Source organism: Biomphalaria glabrata, chromosome 3 (genome assembly GCF_947242115.1).
Source record: "Biomphalaria glabrata chromosome 3, xgBioGlab47.1, whole genome shotgun sequence".
Classification (NCBI taxonomy): domain Eukaryota; kingdom Metazoa; phylum Mollusca; class Gastropoda; family Planorbidae; genus Biomphalaria; species Biomphalaria glabrata.
This window is the reverse complement of record NC_074713.1, coordinates 8,786,115-8,805,000: the sequence shown is the minus strand read 5'-3', so window position 1 is coordinate 8,805,000 and position 18,886 is coordinate 8,786,115. Positions and strand designations below refer to the sequence as shown.

Here is an 18,886-nt window from a genome sequence, read left to right as displayed (position 1 = left end):
CACACACACACTACCACAATAATCTATTTTATTTATAACAAATCTATGATTTAATAGGTGAACATGAGATCCTCGATGCTAAGCGAATAAAAACGGTATTTTTTCTTTTAACCTGGTGATCGGTATCTAAAAGTTTAAAAAAGGTCTAAAATGTCTTCAAATGTGAAGAGCAGCATTTTTTTTTTCAATTTTTTTTTAGGAGGGAGGGGGGTAAAAATGTAATGGTTAAAAAACAACATGAAATTAGCTTATATTTGAGTCTAGTTACTGCATTTCAGTAGGCCTACATCTGAGTAGTGGCTAGTTCTCTTCCTAATCGTTCACAAAACATCTAACAATTTGTATTAGAATGTTAATTAAGTAAATATTTTTAGAAGTTGCAAGAATTACTTATTATATTGGATTATTAACAAAGTAGTCAAAATAGTCAACAAACTTCACAAATACCCCCCCCCTTCCCAAAAAAAAGTCCACAAAAATCTTTTCTGCGGAAAAAATAATTTTAATAACTAAACAAATAGACAATTGTTACAATGTGACGAATAGAAAAAAACAAAAAAGCAAAGTATGAAAACAATTTTAAAAACAAAAACAAAGCTTATCTAAAGAAAAGAACTCCACTTACAACTATCTCTCAATAATGTTGAAGTTTTTTTCCTTTTTCGATATAAAAAAAATAATTAATTACCCTGGATTTACCAATAATTAATTGTTTTTACCAGACAGACATACAGAGTGAGTTGATACAAACTTTGTAAAAATGAACTCAGCAAGACCTTCAAAAGGAGCTAACGAAACGAGATTATAGCAGCCATGGGCGTAGCCAGGGGGGGTTTGGGGTTCAAACCCCCCCCCCCCCGAAATGAAATCCGGGGGATCGGAATTTAGTGAATGATTTTTTGCTTTGATTTTGTTTATTTTAGGTGAGATTTTAATACTAAACCATCAATTTCCCCAGCACAACCAATGGGGTTTTGAGTTTAAAACCCCTTACCAGGGGGTTTTGAGTTTAAAACCCCCTACCAGGGGAGTTCGAGTTTAAAAACCCCTACCAGGGGTTTTGAGTTTAAAACCCCCATACTAGGGGTTTTGAGTTTTAAACCCCCTACTTGGGGTTTTTGCAGTTAACCCCCCCTCTTCTATAAAACAAGACAAAACAAAAATGCAAACGAAAATCCCCTAATTCCAAGACCACAGTTAAGGGAGATTTTGATTTTAAAACCCCCTCCAAAATTTACGATAAACCCCCTCTTCAATATAAAAAAAATTAATTACGCACTCAAAATGTTATGAGCGTAGCTAAATGGGTTTTGACTTAGTTTTTAGTTTAAACCCTACTTCAGCGGGGTTTGAAGGTAAAAAATACCTCTTTAATAATAAAAACAAAGCAAATTATACACTCAAAATGTTTTGTGTGTAGTCAAAGGGGTTTTGAGATTAAACTCCTCTCCAGTGGAGTTTGAAGCTAAAAAGTACCTCTTCAATATAAATAAAAGCAAATTACACTAAAATCTATGTACGGAGCCAAAGGGGTTTTGAGTTTAAACCCCCCATTCAGAGTGGTTTAATGCTAAAAATACCTCTTCAATATAAAAAAAAAAGCAAATTACACACTAAAATTATTTGAGCGTAGCCAATCCAATCCCCCCCCCCTTCCCCCCCCCCCCCCCCGAAAAAAAATCCTGGCTACGCCCATGATAGCAGCACATGACGAAAGAACAGAACATGCTTAGAAAGTCACGTGTCTAGCGCACATAAAATGTTTGTAAAATGTTTTACATATTTCGGATGTTCCTTCAGAGTTGAAGATAGTTTACTTCCTAGTCCAAACCTCCCGCAGGACGACGGGGGATGGGAGCGGGCAGGGTTTGAACCCGGGACCATCGATAAATCCAAACGACAGTCCAGCGCGCAAACCGCAGGCAGCCACATAGATCTCTTCCCCCAGACTTGATTAAAAAAAATTTTGTTTTTTCGAATTTAGGAAAGTTGAATGTTAGCACAAAAGCTAGATAGCATCGACTTGACTTATCCCTGTGCATAAGGCCGCAACCACGCCTCTGCTGATGACTGACCTCTTGTTAGCGCCAAATATGGAGTTCTCACTTGTTTACAAAACAATCCTTTTTACGTCAGTTGTGTTAAAGACCTTGACACATCTATTTGGGTTTTGAACAACTTCTAGATTATGATTTCAATCAATTTTACCCAATCAATTAGGAACCCACCCTGATTTTTATAATAAAAATAATTCTTTATTGTTAATGTAGGCTCTAGGCATTGTGTTTTTGAAGATCAGATAAAAAAATCAAATGCTGAGTACATTTAAAGCGACGTGCCTTCACTCTCTCGAAACTAGTTTAGAAATCTTTTGACGTCTTAAAAAAAAATGAAACTGCTTAACATGAAACGTAAAGTTGTCTGACTTTAAGGATATCAAACACGAATAACATCAGAAACAACAAATATACAGCATCCACAACAGAAGAGCGAGAAATATGATGAAAAACTGTGACTGGAAAGATACGAGTCAGCAAGAAACTGTAGACAGGTAAATTCAAAAGTAAACTTTTTCTGAAAAGATTGAAAAGTGCGTTTTTAAGATACCACAACAAGCAGACGCTTAGAGGAGTCTACTGAGCACAGGACGCTTAGAAAAACCACAAGAAAAGATGGTGCGTACTTGTTGAGAGAGGTCAGGAGAAAGCGTAGGAAAACTTAAAAGTTGGGTCAGATAACGTTGAAAATAGTTCGCTTTTACGTAGGGTTAGATTTCACTTATTACAAGAAACACAACGGAAAGATGTAGATTAATGCATTTAAAAGTTCTTTTTTTTTTAATGATAAAAATACTTCATTTTATTACTATGACCTAGTCTTTGAATCCCAAGATAAAGGATATTGCAGTATTTACGCCATTCTGAAGACTCAGTGTTGTTGTTTTTACTCCCTTTTCATTCGAGATCATTTGTCAAACGATTACCCTTTGACATGCATACCCTTTGACACGAGACATACATTTTCCAAACCCCCCAGCGCAGGTGTTTAACAATAAGCATCGCCTCTAGACAAGCTGATAATTTAATATGCTTCTGTATTTTCTAGTTTTTGTAGTTGCATCATTGCTATTGACATGTGTTGTAGCCATAGCTTACTGTTTGTATTGCAATGCTATGTGGCAATTATGATGTAATACTTGTAGCTTGACATACTTATGTATCTATATTGGTTTTTCTTGTTTTTTTTTTCAAAACAAGGTATTGATCATTATTGAGTGTGTTTAGTAGAAGGCTACACAGTGTAATTAGTATCTTATTTTCTTTTAGAATAACAGGTACGAAATGATATATATTTATTACAATCAACCACTGTATTTATCCTGCAAAGTGGCGATGACTAAGTGAAATTCTCTCCCTTTCTAACTCTGTTTATATTGTGTGTCTGACTACGCAGGCACACGAACATGTGTGTTGATGGATGTACGCTACATGCTTACCTTCTCTTGTGTCAACATTTTCTTGGCTTAGTTCATTTTAGTGTTAAACGCTCTCTATATAGAACTAGATTGGTGTACTTTGTTAACTTAAAAAAAAAAGTGTCCATCGCTATAAAAATGAATGTTTTAAAAGTTAAGGCATTGTTTCTTAAATTGTGGAACGCGACCTTCATAAGGATTGGGGGGGGGGGGGGAGACGAACAGAGAAAAACAAAGAGGGGGGCGGGCAGGAGTGAGTGAATATGTTCCTTGCAGAAATCTTTAACTTAATTAAGTGACTTCGTTTTTATCTGTCAAGTACTAGATTCTAGTAACATCCATACGGTTTTATCGAAGCGTCTTCAAGTAAATTCAATACGTTTCAATACGTGGCATTACGATTATAGAGTGTGTTTTTTCTTCTTTCTTTCTGACATTAGAACTTTCCGCTGCCGTTCTTCAGGCGTCGTCGGTGTAAACAGAACTCGAGGATGATCTCACGAAGATCAAGCATCTTTCCATTCTCTCCTGTCTCGAAAGTCTCCCAAGCTTCAGTTCCACCCCTGGTCTAGAGGCGAGTAAGGGGAGGGCGCCTCATGCCCGGGTGCCAATACGCAGAGGGGCGCCAAAAGGTCTTCAAGACAACCAATATTTTCCGGACATTTTTTTTTAAATCGAGTTCTGAAAAATATATTGTTAATTAACACTGTCTCATAACCTACTGGATACAATGAATACAGTGAGTCAATGTCCATCCATACAATAGGAACGTGTTTTCAATGAAAACATCTTTTATTTTTTATTTATCTGGTTCTAGATTATAATTTAGTGAACAGTTTATGAGTGAAAATATTGATTAGACAATTACAAGACAATATTATCAATTTATTGCTAGATCTAAATCTAAAACTTATATTGTTTGCAATATTGTGTGTGTGTGTGTTATAAAAATTTTGAGACTATCGTTTTTCAAACTGTGCTTACAAAAGGAATGGGGGTGCGAAGTTTTGTAAGGACATTGTAATTATAAATCTTATGTAATAAAGAAAGACACTATTTATTATTATTATTTAAAAAGTAAATGATTAAATTGAGTTTCATCTCCTAAGAAAGACCTTTCAACAAGATCGATTCATAAAGCTCTTTTAAAGAAGAATTTCAAAATATCTTCGTCTAGAGTGTCTAGAGTCTAGGTCTTTTCAACATGGTTTTATGCCTCCAATGCGCTCCTGATACTGGAAAAAATAGTGGGAAGCGTGGTCGAGAGGCTAAGTACGGTTGAACTTAGCTTGGCTTGGCTACCTATGAAGGGGACTCGAGGTTCGACACCCGACTTGCACAGAGCTGTGTTTACTGAGCGCCTAAAGGCAGCACGGAAAACCTTCTCCCAGATTCCCCCTCCAACCACTGGTCCACAAATGAGATTGGACCATAGCGCTCTGAGCGCTAAGCATGAAAGTAGCGCTATATAAAAGCTATACTTTAATAGTAAGTTAATAGTAAGTTATTGACCATCAATATTATAGACCAACCATATGTTATATGTTAGACAGTTTTAACATGTCTATATCTGGAAATGTTTTGTATAACCTATACTATGTCTATTTAGAGGAAGATTTTATGTAACCAACTTAGATTTTAAAAACTTTATTGCAATAGATTTAAAAAATCGTCTTAAACAAAAAATATTTTTATTAGACTTTTGGTTACAACGTTTCTTCAGATTTTTTTGCAGAATAAAAAAAAGCGTAGGTGTGACAAAGTTTTAGAAACACTGAGTGTTCAAAATATTTTCCATTAAGAAACGTGATATTGCCAAACTGTTAAAACGAAGCTAAACTCAAGCCCAAACATAAAATCTGCTTCCCATATTTCTATTAAAAAAACAAACAAACAAGCAAAATATAAAATACTTTAAAAAAACAACAACAGCTCCATATTTACAACTACATATTTAAATAATGTAGAACTAATTCCCTTTTTCGATAACAAATACAATAATTACCAATAATTAATTTTGACAAATTGGTTAATTTTTTTGATAGATTCATATTTTTTTAAGGTAAAATAAATAATTGCGTCAAGACTGAACTTCATCCGATAATGAATGTGGGAGAAATAACGTGTACATTTATCTAAGAGGTACAAATCCCCACATAAATTAGCCATATATTTTAATACTGACAGATTAATTTCCCTTTTTGGCAAAAAATTAATTACTATAATTAATTGACTAATTAGTTATTTTTTTTTATTGATTCGTGTGTAAAGTTTCAACTTGATCCGATAACATATATATAGTGAGTTGATATAAGCGTTGTAAAAACAACTCAGTTTCTCAACTCCTTAATGGTGCCTTAGCGTACAACGTGGCAATGAACTATTGGTCTCCACTGCCCACAGGTCAGTATTGAGGCCTTCTACGACGAATGGTCTCGGTCAAACCCAAGATGTAATCAGTTGTATCTACATACTATGACTGACTCTATGTGTAGCCTGACCTGTTACCATTGGTCCACGTTTTGAAGCTGATCACTGGAGCGTGATAATTTTTATTGGTCCAATCAAATGGAAATTCATTTAAACTACAATTGACCTCCTCAGCGTAATTACTGTAACAATAACAATATAGACGCAAATATGAATAACATTCACACACGAAACACATACACACTCACAACCAGCCCATTATGAATTAGACTTCTATGAACTTCTCGATGACAATAGATGACCTTGTAACAATCTGACCGAAAGTGGGATAAAGGAGTTTTTAAATCTTTCTGTTGACCACTTCAAAATAGCATTTTCACTAAAAAATAAATGTAAAATTATAGCGAATACTTCTTGGTCTAAAAAGAAAAAAATTAAGCAATTTGTTTCACAGTTCCTACTGTTAGCTTGCACTCTCTCTATGGACGAAGGAAGCTGGAGGGAACATGTTATTGCATTTCGAAAGCGGCTCAAGCGATTACCCAAGAAGTTTGACAGTTTATGAATATCTTTGAGGAAAACATCACTGGCATAGCAGCCAAACGTGAAAAAAAAACAAAAAAAAAAAAAACAACTGGGTTGACCGTTGTTATTTTTCATCAATTTTTAATCATCTTAAAATTAAATTTGGCTTTCGTCTTTTTATCAATGAAATTGTACCGAATGAAAAACAAAAAAAAATATTTGTATGACACTTTACGTCACACTGCTTCAGTGGGAATAATGAAGAATCAAAAGAAATAACAATAATAATGACAATGTCTTCAATTCTGAAGAGGATGAGTGCAGTGTTTCACGTGGCTATGCAAACCCAGTTTATTCTGTAAATAGCTAGTCTTTTAGTCGCATTATTAAAACATGTGTCATTGTGTCCAGGCATCGGGTGTTGCTGTATCGGACGAATGTATCCGTGTTTACGATGAGATCAAGATGGGTCACCAGTGGCTGTACATTATATACAGGGTCAGCGAAGATCTCAGGACAATTATAGTGGAGGAAAAAGCTGGCCATGGTAAGTTACAAGTAAAATACAACAGAAAATAGAATTTAGTGTTTTATCTTAGAATTCTTTGAAGACTTACAACACTTGTTCTATATATTTGAAAATGACACAATTTTCGCCACAAATTCGATTTTGTTTTATATTATACGTTTTGGACGATCTTTCCGATCAGTTCTAGCCCAGATCTCCTGCAGAACGACAAGGTTCAAACTCAGTGCCATCATGACCACTGTCCAGAACTAATAGCAAAAGACCCAATTGCAAGGGATAAAGCACATAGAACGAAATATTTATATTTACAGGAGAATGATCAATAATAATTGTATTACATATTTCCTCTACTTTTTCTTACCTCCTTTTACTGAAGAGCCGATGAGGAAAGCAGTAGCAGACGATATGTGGTTAGGTCGCCAATGAGTCATGATGAAGTGTGAGACCTTCTGTTTATAGTCTTGTTTTCATCAGTCCATCGATTTCTGTCTACCTCTTGCATTGTAATCGGAATTCCTGGTGTTTTTTTTTTTTTTGTATTGATTGATTTTTCAACTATTAATATTCTTTGTTGGGCTTGGACAAATGTGTTAACAGCTATAGCACCAACAAACATTCTATTAATGACCAAAATTTATTAAGATTTTATCTCGAATTTTCTTTTATTGAGCCATTAAATTTACACTGATAAAAGATGTGCAACTTATGTCGTAATATCAAGAAATGTTAAGGTGTTTTTTTTTTTTTTCAATCTTTCATTTAATGCCAAGACTAACTGTTTAAGTTTTATACAATATCTTGTTAATACAATCACCTGACATTTTCAGATAAAACCTATCAGGATTTCGTAGCCAGATTAAAGCAGGCGGAAGCCAAACGACAATGTCGGTATGCAGTATTTGACGTCAGGTTCATCCAGAACGACGTACCACAGGAAAGGCTGGCTTTCTTTTTATGGTAAGTCTTTGGATTTTTACAAGGAAAATCTTTTCATGCGTATAGCCTCGGTCTAACAATGAAGATAAACAGATATGATACACGGTCATCATTATCATTCATATTTAACTGTTGTCAAAGGAAAGGCTTTGTTGGGGGTGGGGTGTGTGTGAGAGTTATTAAGAGCTGTCACTGGTCTGGCCTACTTTTTGACTTTGTCCAACCAATGTCTTGTTGAACAAGAATCTGCACTAAATTTAAGCAAAGTAAGTTTCCCTTTCAGATGTTGCGATCTATGGTGCAGAGGACGTTAAAGTCATCTCTTTCTGCGGCCCATTGTTAACGAAGATATCACCTGGCAATCGCCTTTTCTTCCCCCTTTATAGATGGATTGAGTCTGGGGCGCCCTAAAAGTCCTGAAATTCAAATTCGTCTTCACTGTCAAAGTGGGTTTTACGGGTCTAGCTAGGGCCTGCTAGGGGATGATACAAAGAACCGGGTTCACCACCTCGGCAGGGTCATGTATTAATCAAAGAACAACAGCAAACCAAGTTGCATAATAACCGAACTGTAAATAAGTGGTCAACAATCGTTTGTTTCTTCCATTTGGTGATATGGGAAAACTTTATCTCTAATCGGGTGATCATGAATCGTCCATGATTAGCACATTCGTACTATCGACGTTGTATGAATTTAACTTATTTGTTGATTTAGATATAGATGCATGAAGGTTTTTGATTCATTGTGTATTTTCCGGTCATAATTTTGTCTTTTTCTGTTTCATTTCACTTAGCCTAGGGCAGCGCTTCTCAACCTTTTAATCTCGGCGACCCCTTTTATACAATCCCCCACTCTGACGAGACCCCCCCACACACACACACACATACAGCAATAGAAGAGTAGACAATAACAATCCATATTTTCGATGGTCTTAAGTGACCCCTGGCAAATCGTCAATCGTGACCCACAGGTTGGGAACCCCTGGCCTAGGGCCTACAATGGACCTCATTCACCAATCGTAAAAAAAATTTAGCCACGTGATCCTATATATCTTCTATACAAATTATGTAATCCATAAAGGCTGTCACGTGATACGTATTTTTCATTGTTTTATCAATATTTTATTATGCCGTGGCTAAATGTGTTAATTTACGATTGGTGAATGAGGTCCATTGCCTAAGGACTGCCCTGCCTTAGCTATCGTTATAATGTAGGCCTGTTGTTATGCGCAATGCACAGTTGTAAGACAAATTTTCTATACAATAAAAGAGATATAATTATTGTTATTAATAGGTCGATCGGAAAAATTTTTGAAGAACCCACAAGTTTTAAGTGAGTACCCCCTGCTAAAGATTTGTGTAGCGTATACGTAAATCCTGCTCCGATGAAAAGAAACATGTTGACCTATAAACACATCTAATGGATTTGTCGCCATGACAACCTATGCGATGAATGCACTATTGTTAACTTAGGCCTTAGGGTATTATAATTTGTGTGCATGTTTTGGCTGTGAATACGTTTAAGCATCCAGTGCTGGGTTTTAGTAAGTGGAAGTCCTGGGCAGGATTTTTTAAAGTCTCTATACATGCACATTATTAATATGAACAAATCTAAAAGCATGTCATATTTGTGAAGAAAGAAACAGAAATCTTCTAAAAATGTAGGATCTCATCCCCCCCCCCCTTTTTCCCCTTATATTAAATAGGCCTACTTAGTTTAAAAATTTTATTTTTGAACTGCCGATGACCGTTTAAGAATGAGGCCCTTAGGGGCCGCAAAATTTAACACTGTCGTGAATCCATCCCTGTACCTATCGCACAAGCAAATATTCATAAGTACTGCATGTTATATATTTAAATATGGGAGCGCGGTGGCTGAGTGGTTAAGCACTTGGTCCTGGGTTCGAATCTCGGTAAAAACTGGGATTTTGAGTTTCGGGTTTTTTAGGGTGCCTATGAGTCCACCCAACTCTAATGGGTACCTGACTTTAGTTGGGGAAAGTAAAGGCGGTTGCTCGTTGTGCTGGCCACATGACACCATGAAACAGATGACCTTAACATCATCTGCCCCGTAGATCGCAAGGTCTGAAAGAGGAAACTTTACTTTTTACTATATTTTAATATAGGTTTGCGACAGACATAAAAGAACACACATATGCATCTATACTTATACTAAACTCTATGCTCTCCCTTTTCCTTTTGTCCTTCTTTGAGGACACGCGTTCTCTCTACATCTTTACTTGACCAATGATGTGGTCTAGAGTTCAACCTGGCACACAGAGGACATATAGTTTATATATTTGTTACGTATGTCTAAGCTAAACAGTGCCGATGTCAACGTATTGTCGGCATTTTTAGAGTATAATCATTTTTCTCTTTTATTGAAGACAGGCACAGAAGACGGAAAGAAAACTTAAAATAGACCGCTAGCGGACAAAGGCTTTGTCTGCGCGAGGTGCGGGATTATAAGCAGGTTGCAACTGGGTTTGCGTAGTCATGTGAAACACTGCACTCATCCTAATCTTCGGAAATGAAGACAACGCCATTATTTGTCTTTTTTTTTTACATACTGAGTGTTGGCTAAATAAATGTATTGTAGCCTACTTAAATTTAAGAAACTCTAACAAGGATCCTAAACAGGAATGGAGGCAAAACTCCTTTAACCCGCTAGAGTTCGAGCTACAGAAATATTTTAACGAAGTCAGGAAGAGGAGTCCAGGTCGTATCGACATTCGCCAGGCATTCTCCGTGAATTTGGGTCAAGTCAATGTATTGTAAAGTGCTTAAATGCGAATCACGTGATCGCTTTTTAAAATCTCAGAAGATACGGATCTAGGCCCTACTGCTTTCTCTCTTTCTTCCTTTTTGGCATTCTTAAGTAGAACACTAAAATCCTGATTGACAATTGAAGCTTTTGATTGCACACGACAGTCTAATATTGTTGAGATCATTTTGAAACGACAGAGGGAGTGGCGAGTGGGGCAACCGTCCCAGGACTTGCGCCTGAGGGGCCGTGGGATGGCAGAAAGGATTTTTATCTGGTTTGTTGTTGTTTTTGAAATTCTTAATGTTTCGGTATCATTAATTAGGCGATTAAAGGCCAATAAATCAATATTAGAGGACTGGTGACAAAATCTTACATGGAGACTATAGATCTACATTATGTAATGTAGTCAATTGGCCGATAGTACAGTAACTAAGTAAGATACTATGATAAATAACAACAATAGAAGCGGACGAGCCCGTTAGTGTGATGTGGAACGGTGTATATATACTTTATTATATAGTCTACGTTTACGGCTCATGGGCCGCGTATGACATTCGCCTGAAGCCCAGCGTACTGCTAAGGCCGCATTTGGAAACGAAATGCTGCACAATAAAGAAAAACAACTTCCTGTACATCCAGAATCTTCATCGTTTTTTTTCCCCCATTTCAGTCTCACGTGCTTCCTGTCTCTAAGCTCCTCCCCGTGTGTTATAAATTATTACGTCATTTCCTGAACACACAAACACATATACATAAGGAGTTTTCAGGAATTTCAGAGAGTATCAAATGAGTGCAGACTGACACAATTCACAATGACACAAGTGTCCATTTTAAAAATCTATCTATATATATATAATTCTCTTCTTCCATCAAGAGTTTAAACAAGAAGTAAAGGAAAGATTATTCTGCGGATAGTCTGCGGACAGAGCATGCTCAAGAGTTTGGAGGACACAATGGAAAGATCACTCTTTTATTTTTGCAACTCGGACGGAGGGAGTTATCCTTGGTCGTTTAAGAGCGAAAAAAAAAAGACAATTTTCGTCTGTATATTTCAGGAGATTGGTATGAGTTTTCAAAAGATTTAAATAATTTTCGGATATTTCCAGGACTTTTTCGTATATTTTGCAATTTCAGGAGATTTCCAAGACCTCCTGTTAAATCGACAGGAGGCCGCGGGAAATCTGTTATAAGTTATAAAATGGTTTAATTTAATAATTAATACCCCTAAAATTAGCGCTAGTCCTATAAAAGTGATGGGCCCACTGCGGTCGCATAGGATGCAGTGGCCAAAGGTTGGCCCTGCAAAATAGCGGCGTATGCCACGCCGCCAGTCGACTAGTACATAATAAATAAATAGTCTAAATAGCGCAATACTAAATAAGCATACATTGTAAGAAACCAAATACTTTTCAAACACACGAGATAAATTTACACACGTCCGGTCTGATCATGGCACCTTTTTTTTTTCTGGAATAAAAATAAAGATTATGCATATATGTAGGCTTAGGCCTATATGTGAATTTTATAAATCTTCCAGACAAATTTAGGTCATAGTTCGTTCCTTTAGAAAAAAAAAGCATCCCATCATTAGGTTCAAACATTGGAAAGGTCATTTTGTGATCCTTACATATGTTCCTGAAATTTTTCATCGACGTTAAAAGTAAGGTGATGAAAAATTAATCCAGACTCCACTGGCCTCAGCGGGAGTCAGCTGCCAGTTGAAGTTTCGTCCTCTACATTTACAGTTCCTATGCCATCTAGTTGTTCATTAGCCAGAGTGAAGGGCAGATACGTTTCTACCACAAGTCTATATTTGAATCTAGCCTAAAGTTTTAAAAAAAAAAATGGAATGAGTGCAAAGAATGTAGGCACTATTTTCCTCCTTTAGCTGTGTGAATTCGGAAAAATGGAATTGTATTACAAGCCCATATTGGATTAAGAGCGAATTCACAGAATCTAACGTCCATCAGGGCCGGTCTTAAGCCACTGCAACCTATGCGGCCGCAGTGGGCCCCGTGCTTTCATAGGCCCCTCGCTAAGTATATGTGTATGATGATGCAAAATATACGAAAAAGTCGTGGAAATTATTATTAAAGTCTCCTAAAAACTAGACAAACTTGTTATATGGAAAACACTAATCTTACGCGAAAAAAAGCATTGTCAACTTTCAAGTTTATATAAAAATAAAATAATAGGGCGAATTTTAACCGAAACCGAAAGTTCCAATACTTTATTTACATTAATAGTCACTGGCATATAAAAGTAGATCAAAATCTATCTCTATCTCATAAAACACTTAAAAGCGATATATTTTTTTTTTTTTGGAATTTTTATTAGATCTAGAGACCTACATCTAGAATTAGAATGAAAATGTTATATAGGTCTAGATCTAAATCTAGACAGATTTGATATAAAATATAGACTAGACTAAGACTATCAGTCACTATTAGACTATATTAGAACGATAGAGATCTACTAGATTTGGATGATATTTAGCAGGTTTTTTGGTGAAAGATGGAATAGAAAATTACCTAAAAGGTCAAGGGATGTCGGTAGAAAATATGTATCTGGCTGGGAAAAGAAAAAGAAGAAATAAGCAAATGAGGCTTCAGCTAAGAACCAGGTGGGCGCCTTACATACGTTTTTAAAACGATCAAAACCCGAAAATGAGAACATAATCACTTCTAGTGAGACAGCTGAAACAGATTCTATGAAGAATGCAAAAACTGCAGTGGTAAATGTCGTAAGAGAAGAAAACCTGAGTAATGATAAAAGTGTTTTGCGTCCTTGGCTGATATATTCTGTGTCAGCAGACAAGATCTATTGTTTCTACTGTCGTCTACTGGGAAAACAAAAAAAGTTACTTTTTAAATGAAGGATTTGACCAGTGGCAAATCTGTACAACAAGGCTAGCAGAGCATGACAAATCACAAGGACATTTAGACGCCATGGCCAGCTGCTGTGAAGCTGGAGCAAGACTAAGTAAAAAAAAAAAACACAGGCATTGACAAAATTCATCAGGAGATGCTTTATTCTGAAACTAAACGTTGGACTAGTTGCAATTGTATGATTTCTAGCGGAGCGCAATTTAGCTTTCAGAGGGACCATTGAAAGACTTGAAGAGCCAAGTAATGGGAATTTCCTAGCTGTAGTAGAATTACTCGCAAAGTTTTATCCAGCAATGGGGGAACATCTTCGACGTGTTACCAACGCAGAAATTCATGATCGTTACCTGGGAAATAAGATTCAAAACGAACTTATTACTGTGGTAGCTGATGCTGTTGTGAATGCTATCCTTCGAGACATCAAGAATGCTGTGATATTGGATAGTACTCCAGGCATAAGTCACAACGAGCCGATGTCATCGGTATCTTTCAGATAAGGGTTAATGCGAAAGAGCCAGTGGTTGTACATAAACGTTTTAAGTTTCTTCCTGTGGAAATTACAACTGGACAGGACGCAATGTACTCGTGAATGAGCTGGAGAAGCTTGAATTAAATGTTGAAAATATTCGTGGACAAGTTTATGATAAATGGTGCGAACATGAAAGGCGTCAATTCTGGAGTTCAAAAACGGCTTTTAAATATTAACAACAGAGCATTTTTTACTCTATGTGCGTGTCATAATTACAATCTGATGGTAGCAGACATAGTCAAAACTTGCCCTGATGCGTTAACCTTTATTGGAACAATACAACGCGTGTACACGATCTATTCAGCATCTACAAAGAGATGGCCACCATTCAGAAAGCATGTTTCCAATCTGTCTATAAAACCTCTGTGCTAAACGAGGTGGGAATGTAGACTAGATAGTGTCATAGCACTTCGTAATCAATCACCTGAAATGTGTGACGCACTCGATGAATTAGCTGAAGAGATTAATGATGCGATAATTAAAAGTGAAGCAGAAACACTGTATGAAACATTAAAGCAGTACAAAGTCTTAGTGTCACTTGTATTAAGGTACGGCGTACTCTTCCAAGTCAATTTTGTGAGTAAAGAACTGCAAGGTGAAACAGTAGATTTGAGCACTGCAATGGACTCGTACAACATTTATTATCCTTATCCCTACCCAGAATAGGCCCCGCGCAATCCGTTTCGCATAGGGCCCCGCAATCGCTAGGACCGGCCCTGACGTCCATAATGTTTTTTTCACTATCGATTTAGATAGCTGCATACGGTGATCAGTTATTTGGGGAGCGAAACAACATTGTACTATTGGGTTTGTATCAGAGACATAGAAATAGGCTAAACATACATGTTAGCCTAGACCAAGGTCAACTACAATCACGAAGGTCACTCCTAGACTGGTCAACGAGACAATTTAAATAGCTCTATTAAATGTGCTATCTAAGGTGACCAGACATCCCGACTAAGGCGTGTCAGTCCCGCTTTTGACCGTCTATTACGCTTTTCGTTAAAAAAAAAAGTCAAGCATTGTCACTTTTTTTTATTTTAAAATCTTTCTTGATCTTTTGATTAATAAATTAAAAGTACCGCCTTGTGGCGTCTTCTTCTTGATCCTTAGTTCATGTTCGCTGCATAGAAGGCTCCCCTGTGAGGTAAGGGTAATGCTTTTATTTTGCAGCATCCTGCCTTCTTCTCAGTAAATGACGTCAGCACGTTTTCCTTCGACTTCTGACGAGTTGTTGTGCTGCATGTTTCTCGATGAGCCATTTCAATTGTCACGTTGACAGGTCTAGAAGTGACTTTCGTGATTGTAGTCGACATTGGTCTAGGCCAATTGGCCAATATGTTTCTATGTCTAAGATACAAATCCAGTGCTACAGTGTTATTAAGCGATACAGACATTACGAAGGAAACTACTCATTAATAGAATGCTTAGTTTCATTATTTCAGCAAAGACAAAACCATTTTGTGTGTGTGTGTGTGTTATAGCGCTCAAGGACGTTTATAAAAATATATAATTATCTTTTTAGTAGACCGACTGCTTTTATTTCTAGTCTGTCAGTTGGTGATGAAGGGCGGGGTGGGGACTTCGAGCAGATGTGACCGTTGTAAGACTAGGCCAAGTGATTCTCATTGAACTCAAAACTCTCGTAATTATATTTCCACGTTCTGAAAGAATTGTTTATTTTTCACATTTGTACATTCTACCCTGTTATGATTATACTTCATTTTTATAATCAGACAATGTTACTTTTGGTACACATCATAGGAGAATGCATTCTCTTTTTATGTGGCACAAATTATACTTTCTAAAACCAAACATTAATTTAATTTAAAGGTTTCAAATCAACGATGGTATTGTTAATTTGGAGAGAAAGATGTAACTCAAACTCTCCGAGTCTTTGCACTGGCGGGGATGGAAGACAGCCCTGTCATTATCCACACGCCGTTCCTCAAGCGGCTGTTTTATGGCGGACAACATGCGGCTGATGTGGTACAGAGAAAGAATATGAGGGAGTTTACCCGGTGTGTTCGACCTTTGATTTTAGTCAGAGCGTCTTGAGACACAAGCCATCGGCAATAGGGATGTAACAATTTACATCTGATTGGATCCTTCCTAGACAGAACAGAGATTCAGACAAGCCGGTTGAGGGAAGGAATCTTCCATGGGCTTAGAGTTCAACCCAGCTCTTACAAGCAGAAAGATACACACATTGTAAGACGTCCATTAGTCGAAGAGATTTAGAGACAGGGCTATTCTAGCGATTGTACCCCACGATGACCTGCTAACTACTGTCAAAAAATGCAAACTAAAACTATATGGTTATATTACAAGGTTTTCGGCTCGCAAAGACCTTCTTTCAGGGAACAGTACCAGTAAAAAAGAAGAGGCAGACAGAGAAAGCGTCGAGAAGACAACATAAAAGAATGGATGGGCCTGCCATTGAAAAATGTTTTATCCAAGGCAAAAGACGGAATGGAATGGAGAAAGACGGTCGATAAATCTGGCAATGGTTCAACAGACTAAGGGATAGGTGAAAGTGAAAATTATTTTTTTTTATAAGGATATCGCTTATTTTGTTCATTACCTTTTTTTCCCCGTTTACTTCAAAATTCTCCCCCCCCCCCCCCCCGCCACCCAATTTTTAACCTTCATTATTTTTTTCCCATTCTTCTGCAGGAGTCCTGACATGGCCACCATCAAGCAAAAAATGATCTACACAAGCAGCAAGCAAGCGTTGCGTAACAAAATGAGAGGCATTCACGCAGAAATACAATGTACCGAAGACTCTGACCTGACCATGTCCAACGTCCTCGAGAGAATCTGCAGCAAATACACGTGACCTCTCTCGTCACTCTACACCCAAAGCAAACAGACTTATTTTGATTTAATGAAGCAGCAGACATGGATTGGAATCACGCGCACGTTGTATGACCTCTCGCTCCAAAGGACATGTTTGAGTCCAGTCGATGTTGCTTTCAGAAAATTAACATCCTCTGTTCCTACTTCAGTAGCTGCTGTACTGGTGACCAGCATTAGAGAAAGCTTTGTACTGATCTCCCTTGGCTGTTGTAGCTCTTTAATGTCTAAGCTTACAATTCAATTCACTATTTTGTTTTTCGTGTTTTATACTGATTCAACAATTTCATTCATGTTTCAATGTGTCTATCTAGAAGCTAGATCTATACTGTGATTACTGTCTTTACTTTCTTGAACGCATTACTGTCTAATAGTTAAGATCTATTTAGGGAAAAAGTTAACTGAGAGAGATGAATTAGCTTTTAGATTACAGATCTACCAGTTAACTATTTTAATTGTGTGTCTATTTTTTTTAAATGTTGAAAATTGAATGTAATGTCATTTATAGAATGTTATGTCATAGATTGTCATTTGAAGTATGGTGAATAACTATCTGTTTTGTGATGATTAGATAGATTAATTAATTAATTTTAATAACAATTTGAAAAAATAGACACTTTATCAAATATGACTTATAAGGTTTTTTTTGTTTTTAAATAATTCCAACTTTGGTTGTTTTGGTCTTCACCATTTTGTTACAGAACTCTTAAAAAGTGGCACGGTGAGTTGCAATCTAAATGCTCATGCTCGAAGAAGGCATGTGTGTCAACTACTTAGAGCAAAGATAAATGGCATTAACTGATAAACTCCCTTGATATCAATGCTCTAAATTTTGTAACTCGCCATGTTGTAGCAGTTCTCATGAGTTTCCACATAAGATTTAAACAAAAATCAAATCTTTGGTATTTCAGGTCATGATTACATTGTTAAACATATTTTTTTAAATAGATATTTTAATGTATGACATCATTGACAATAATATTTAAATGACAAGCTTGCGTGATGCTGGAACATGTCATTTTTATTTGAGACCCACTCAGGTAGGTTTTCAGAAATGCATTCCAGCACATGTTAAAAGAAAAAAAAAATTTTTTGACAGGACTATGGCTTAAAAAAAACTGTTTAACTTAAACAATCCCATTTACATCAACTTAAGTTTTTTGCAAGAGAGATTAAAGTTTTGGCTACATTTATAGTTACTGTGATGTCCTAATCAAGTGTGTTGATTGGAGCTTGAATTGTGTTGATGTTTAACAGTTTCACTGAGGAAACTAATAGTAAAATTTCTTAATAGTTAGTGGTACCCTTACTTTTTGTTTTCTTAGCACAAGAGAGTAAATTTTTGTTTCAGTTATTACAAATTATTTAGAGATAACTAAATGAAAATGTTTGAGATGTAGATGCTAGAGGTATGGATTGAATGAGTTTACAAAGTTATTAGATGATGTACATTGTTATTGATTATATTTTAAATGTTCATAAAATGATTCTTTTTATTCATTATTATCTACTTAATAAATCTACAACAATGTAGTCACAGTTCAGAAGTCAATGTAATCAAAATAAAAAGATTTTTTTTGTTTTCTTGCTTAAGTAGGCGTGCTACATTTTTTTTTAAATGGCAGGCTGAAAAGATCATGTAACAAGCAAAAGAAAAAGATAATTCTCTTTCAAAAACAAAGCTTATTTAAGGGAAAGAACCACTAATTACTGCCATTACTTTCAGATAGCAAGGTTTAGTTCCCTTTCTGCCATATTAATTACTACTAATTGGTTATTTAATTGGTTAATTTTTTTATTGATTTATACATTGACGTTGATTATGAATAATTATGAAAAATTTCAACTTGATCCCAGAAATGGAAGTGGGAGAAAAATGTGACAAAACATAGTAAGGGGGATAAATCCATATATGCATCCACATCTCTCACAGAGTAGCACTTATTCTCATTTTG

General features: G+C 36.3%; 1 protein-coding gene across 1 annotated transcript in view; it reads left to right on the top strand.

The window, feature by feature from the left end:
• Window positions 1-18,524, top strand: part of LOC106065044 (actophorin-like) — a 20,777-nt gene extending 2,253 nt beyond the window's left edge. Inside the window, exons 2-4 of the mRNA XM_013223799.2 lie at window positions 6,842-6,977; window positions 7,787-7,916; window positions 16,752-18,524. Coding sequence (XP_013079253.2) covers window positions 6,842-6,977; window positions 7,787-7,916; window positions 16,752-16,914 — 429 coding nt within the window. The 3' untranslated portion in view covers window positions 16,915-18,524. The remainder of the gene's footprint in view (window positions 1-6,841; window positions 6,978-7,786; window positions 7,917-16,751) is intronic.
• Window positions 18,525-18,886: the final 362 nt, after the last annotated feature.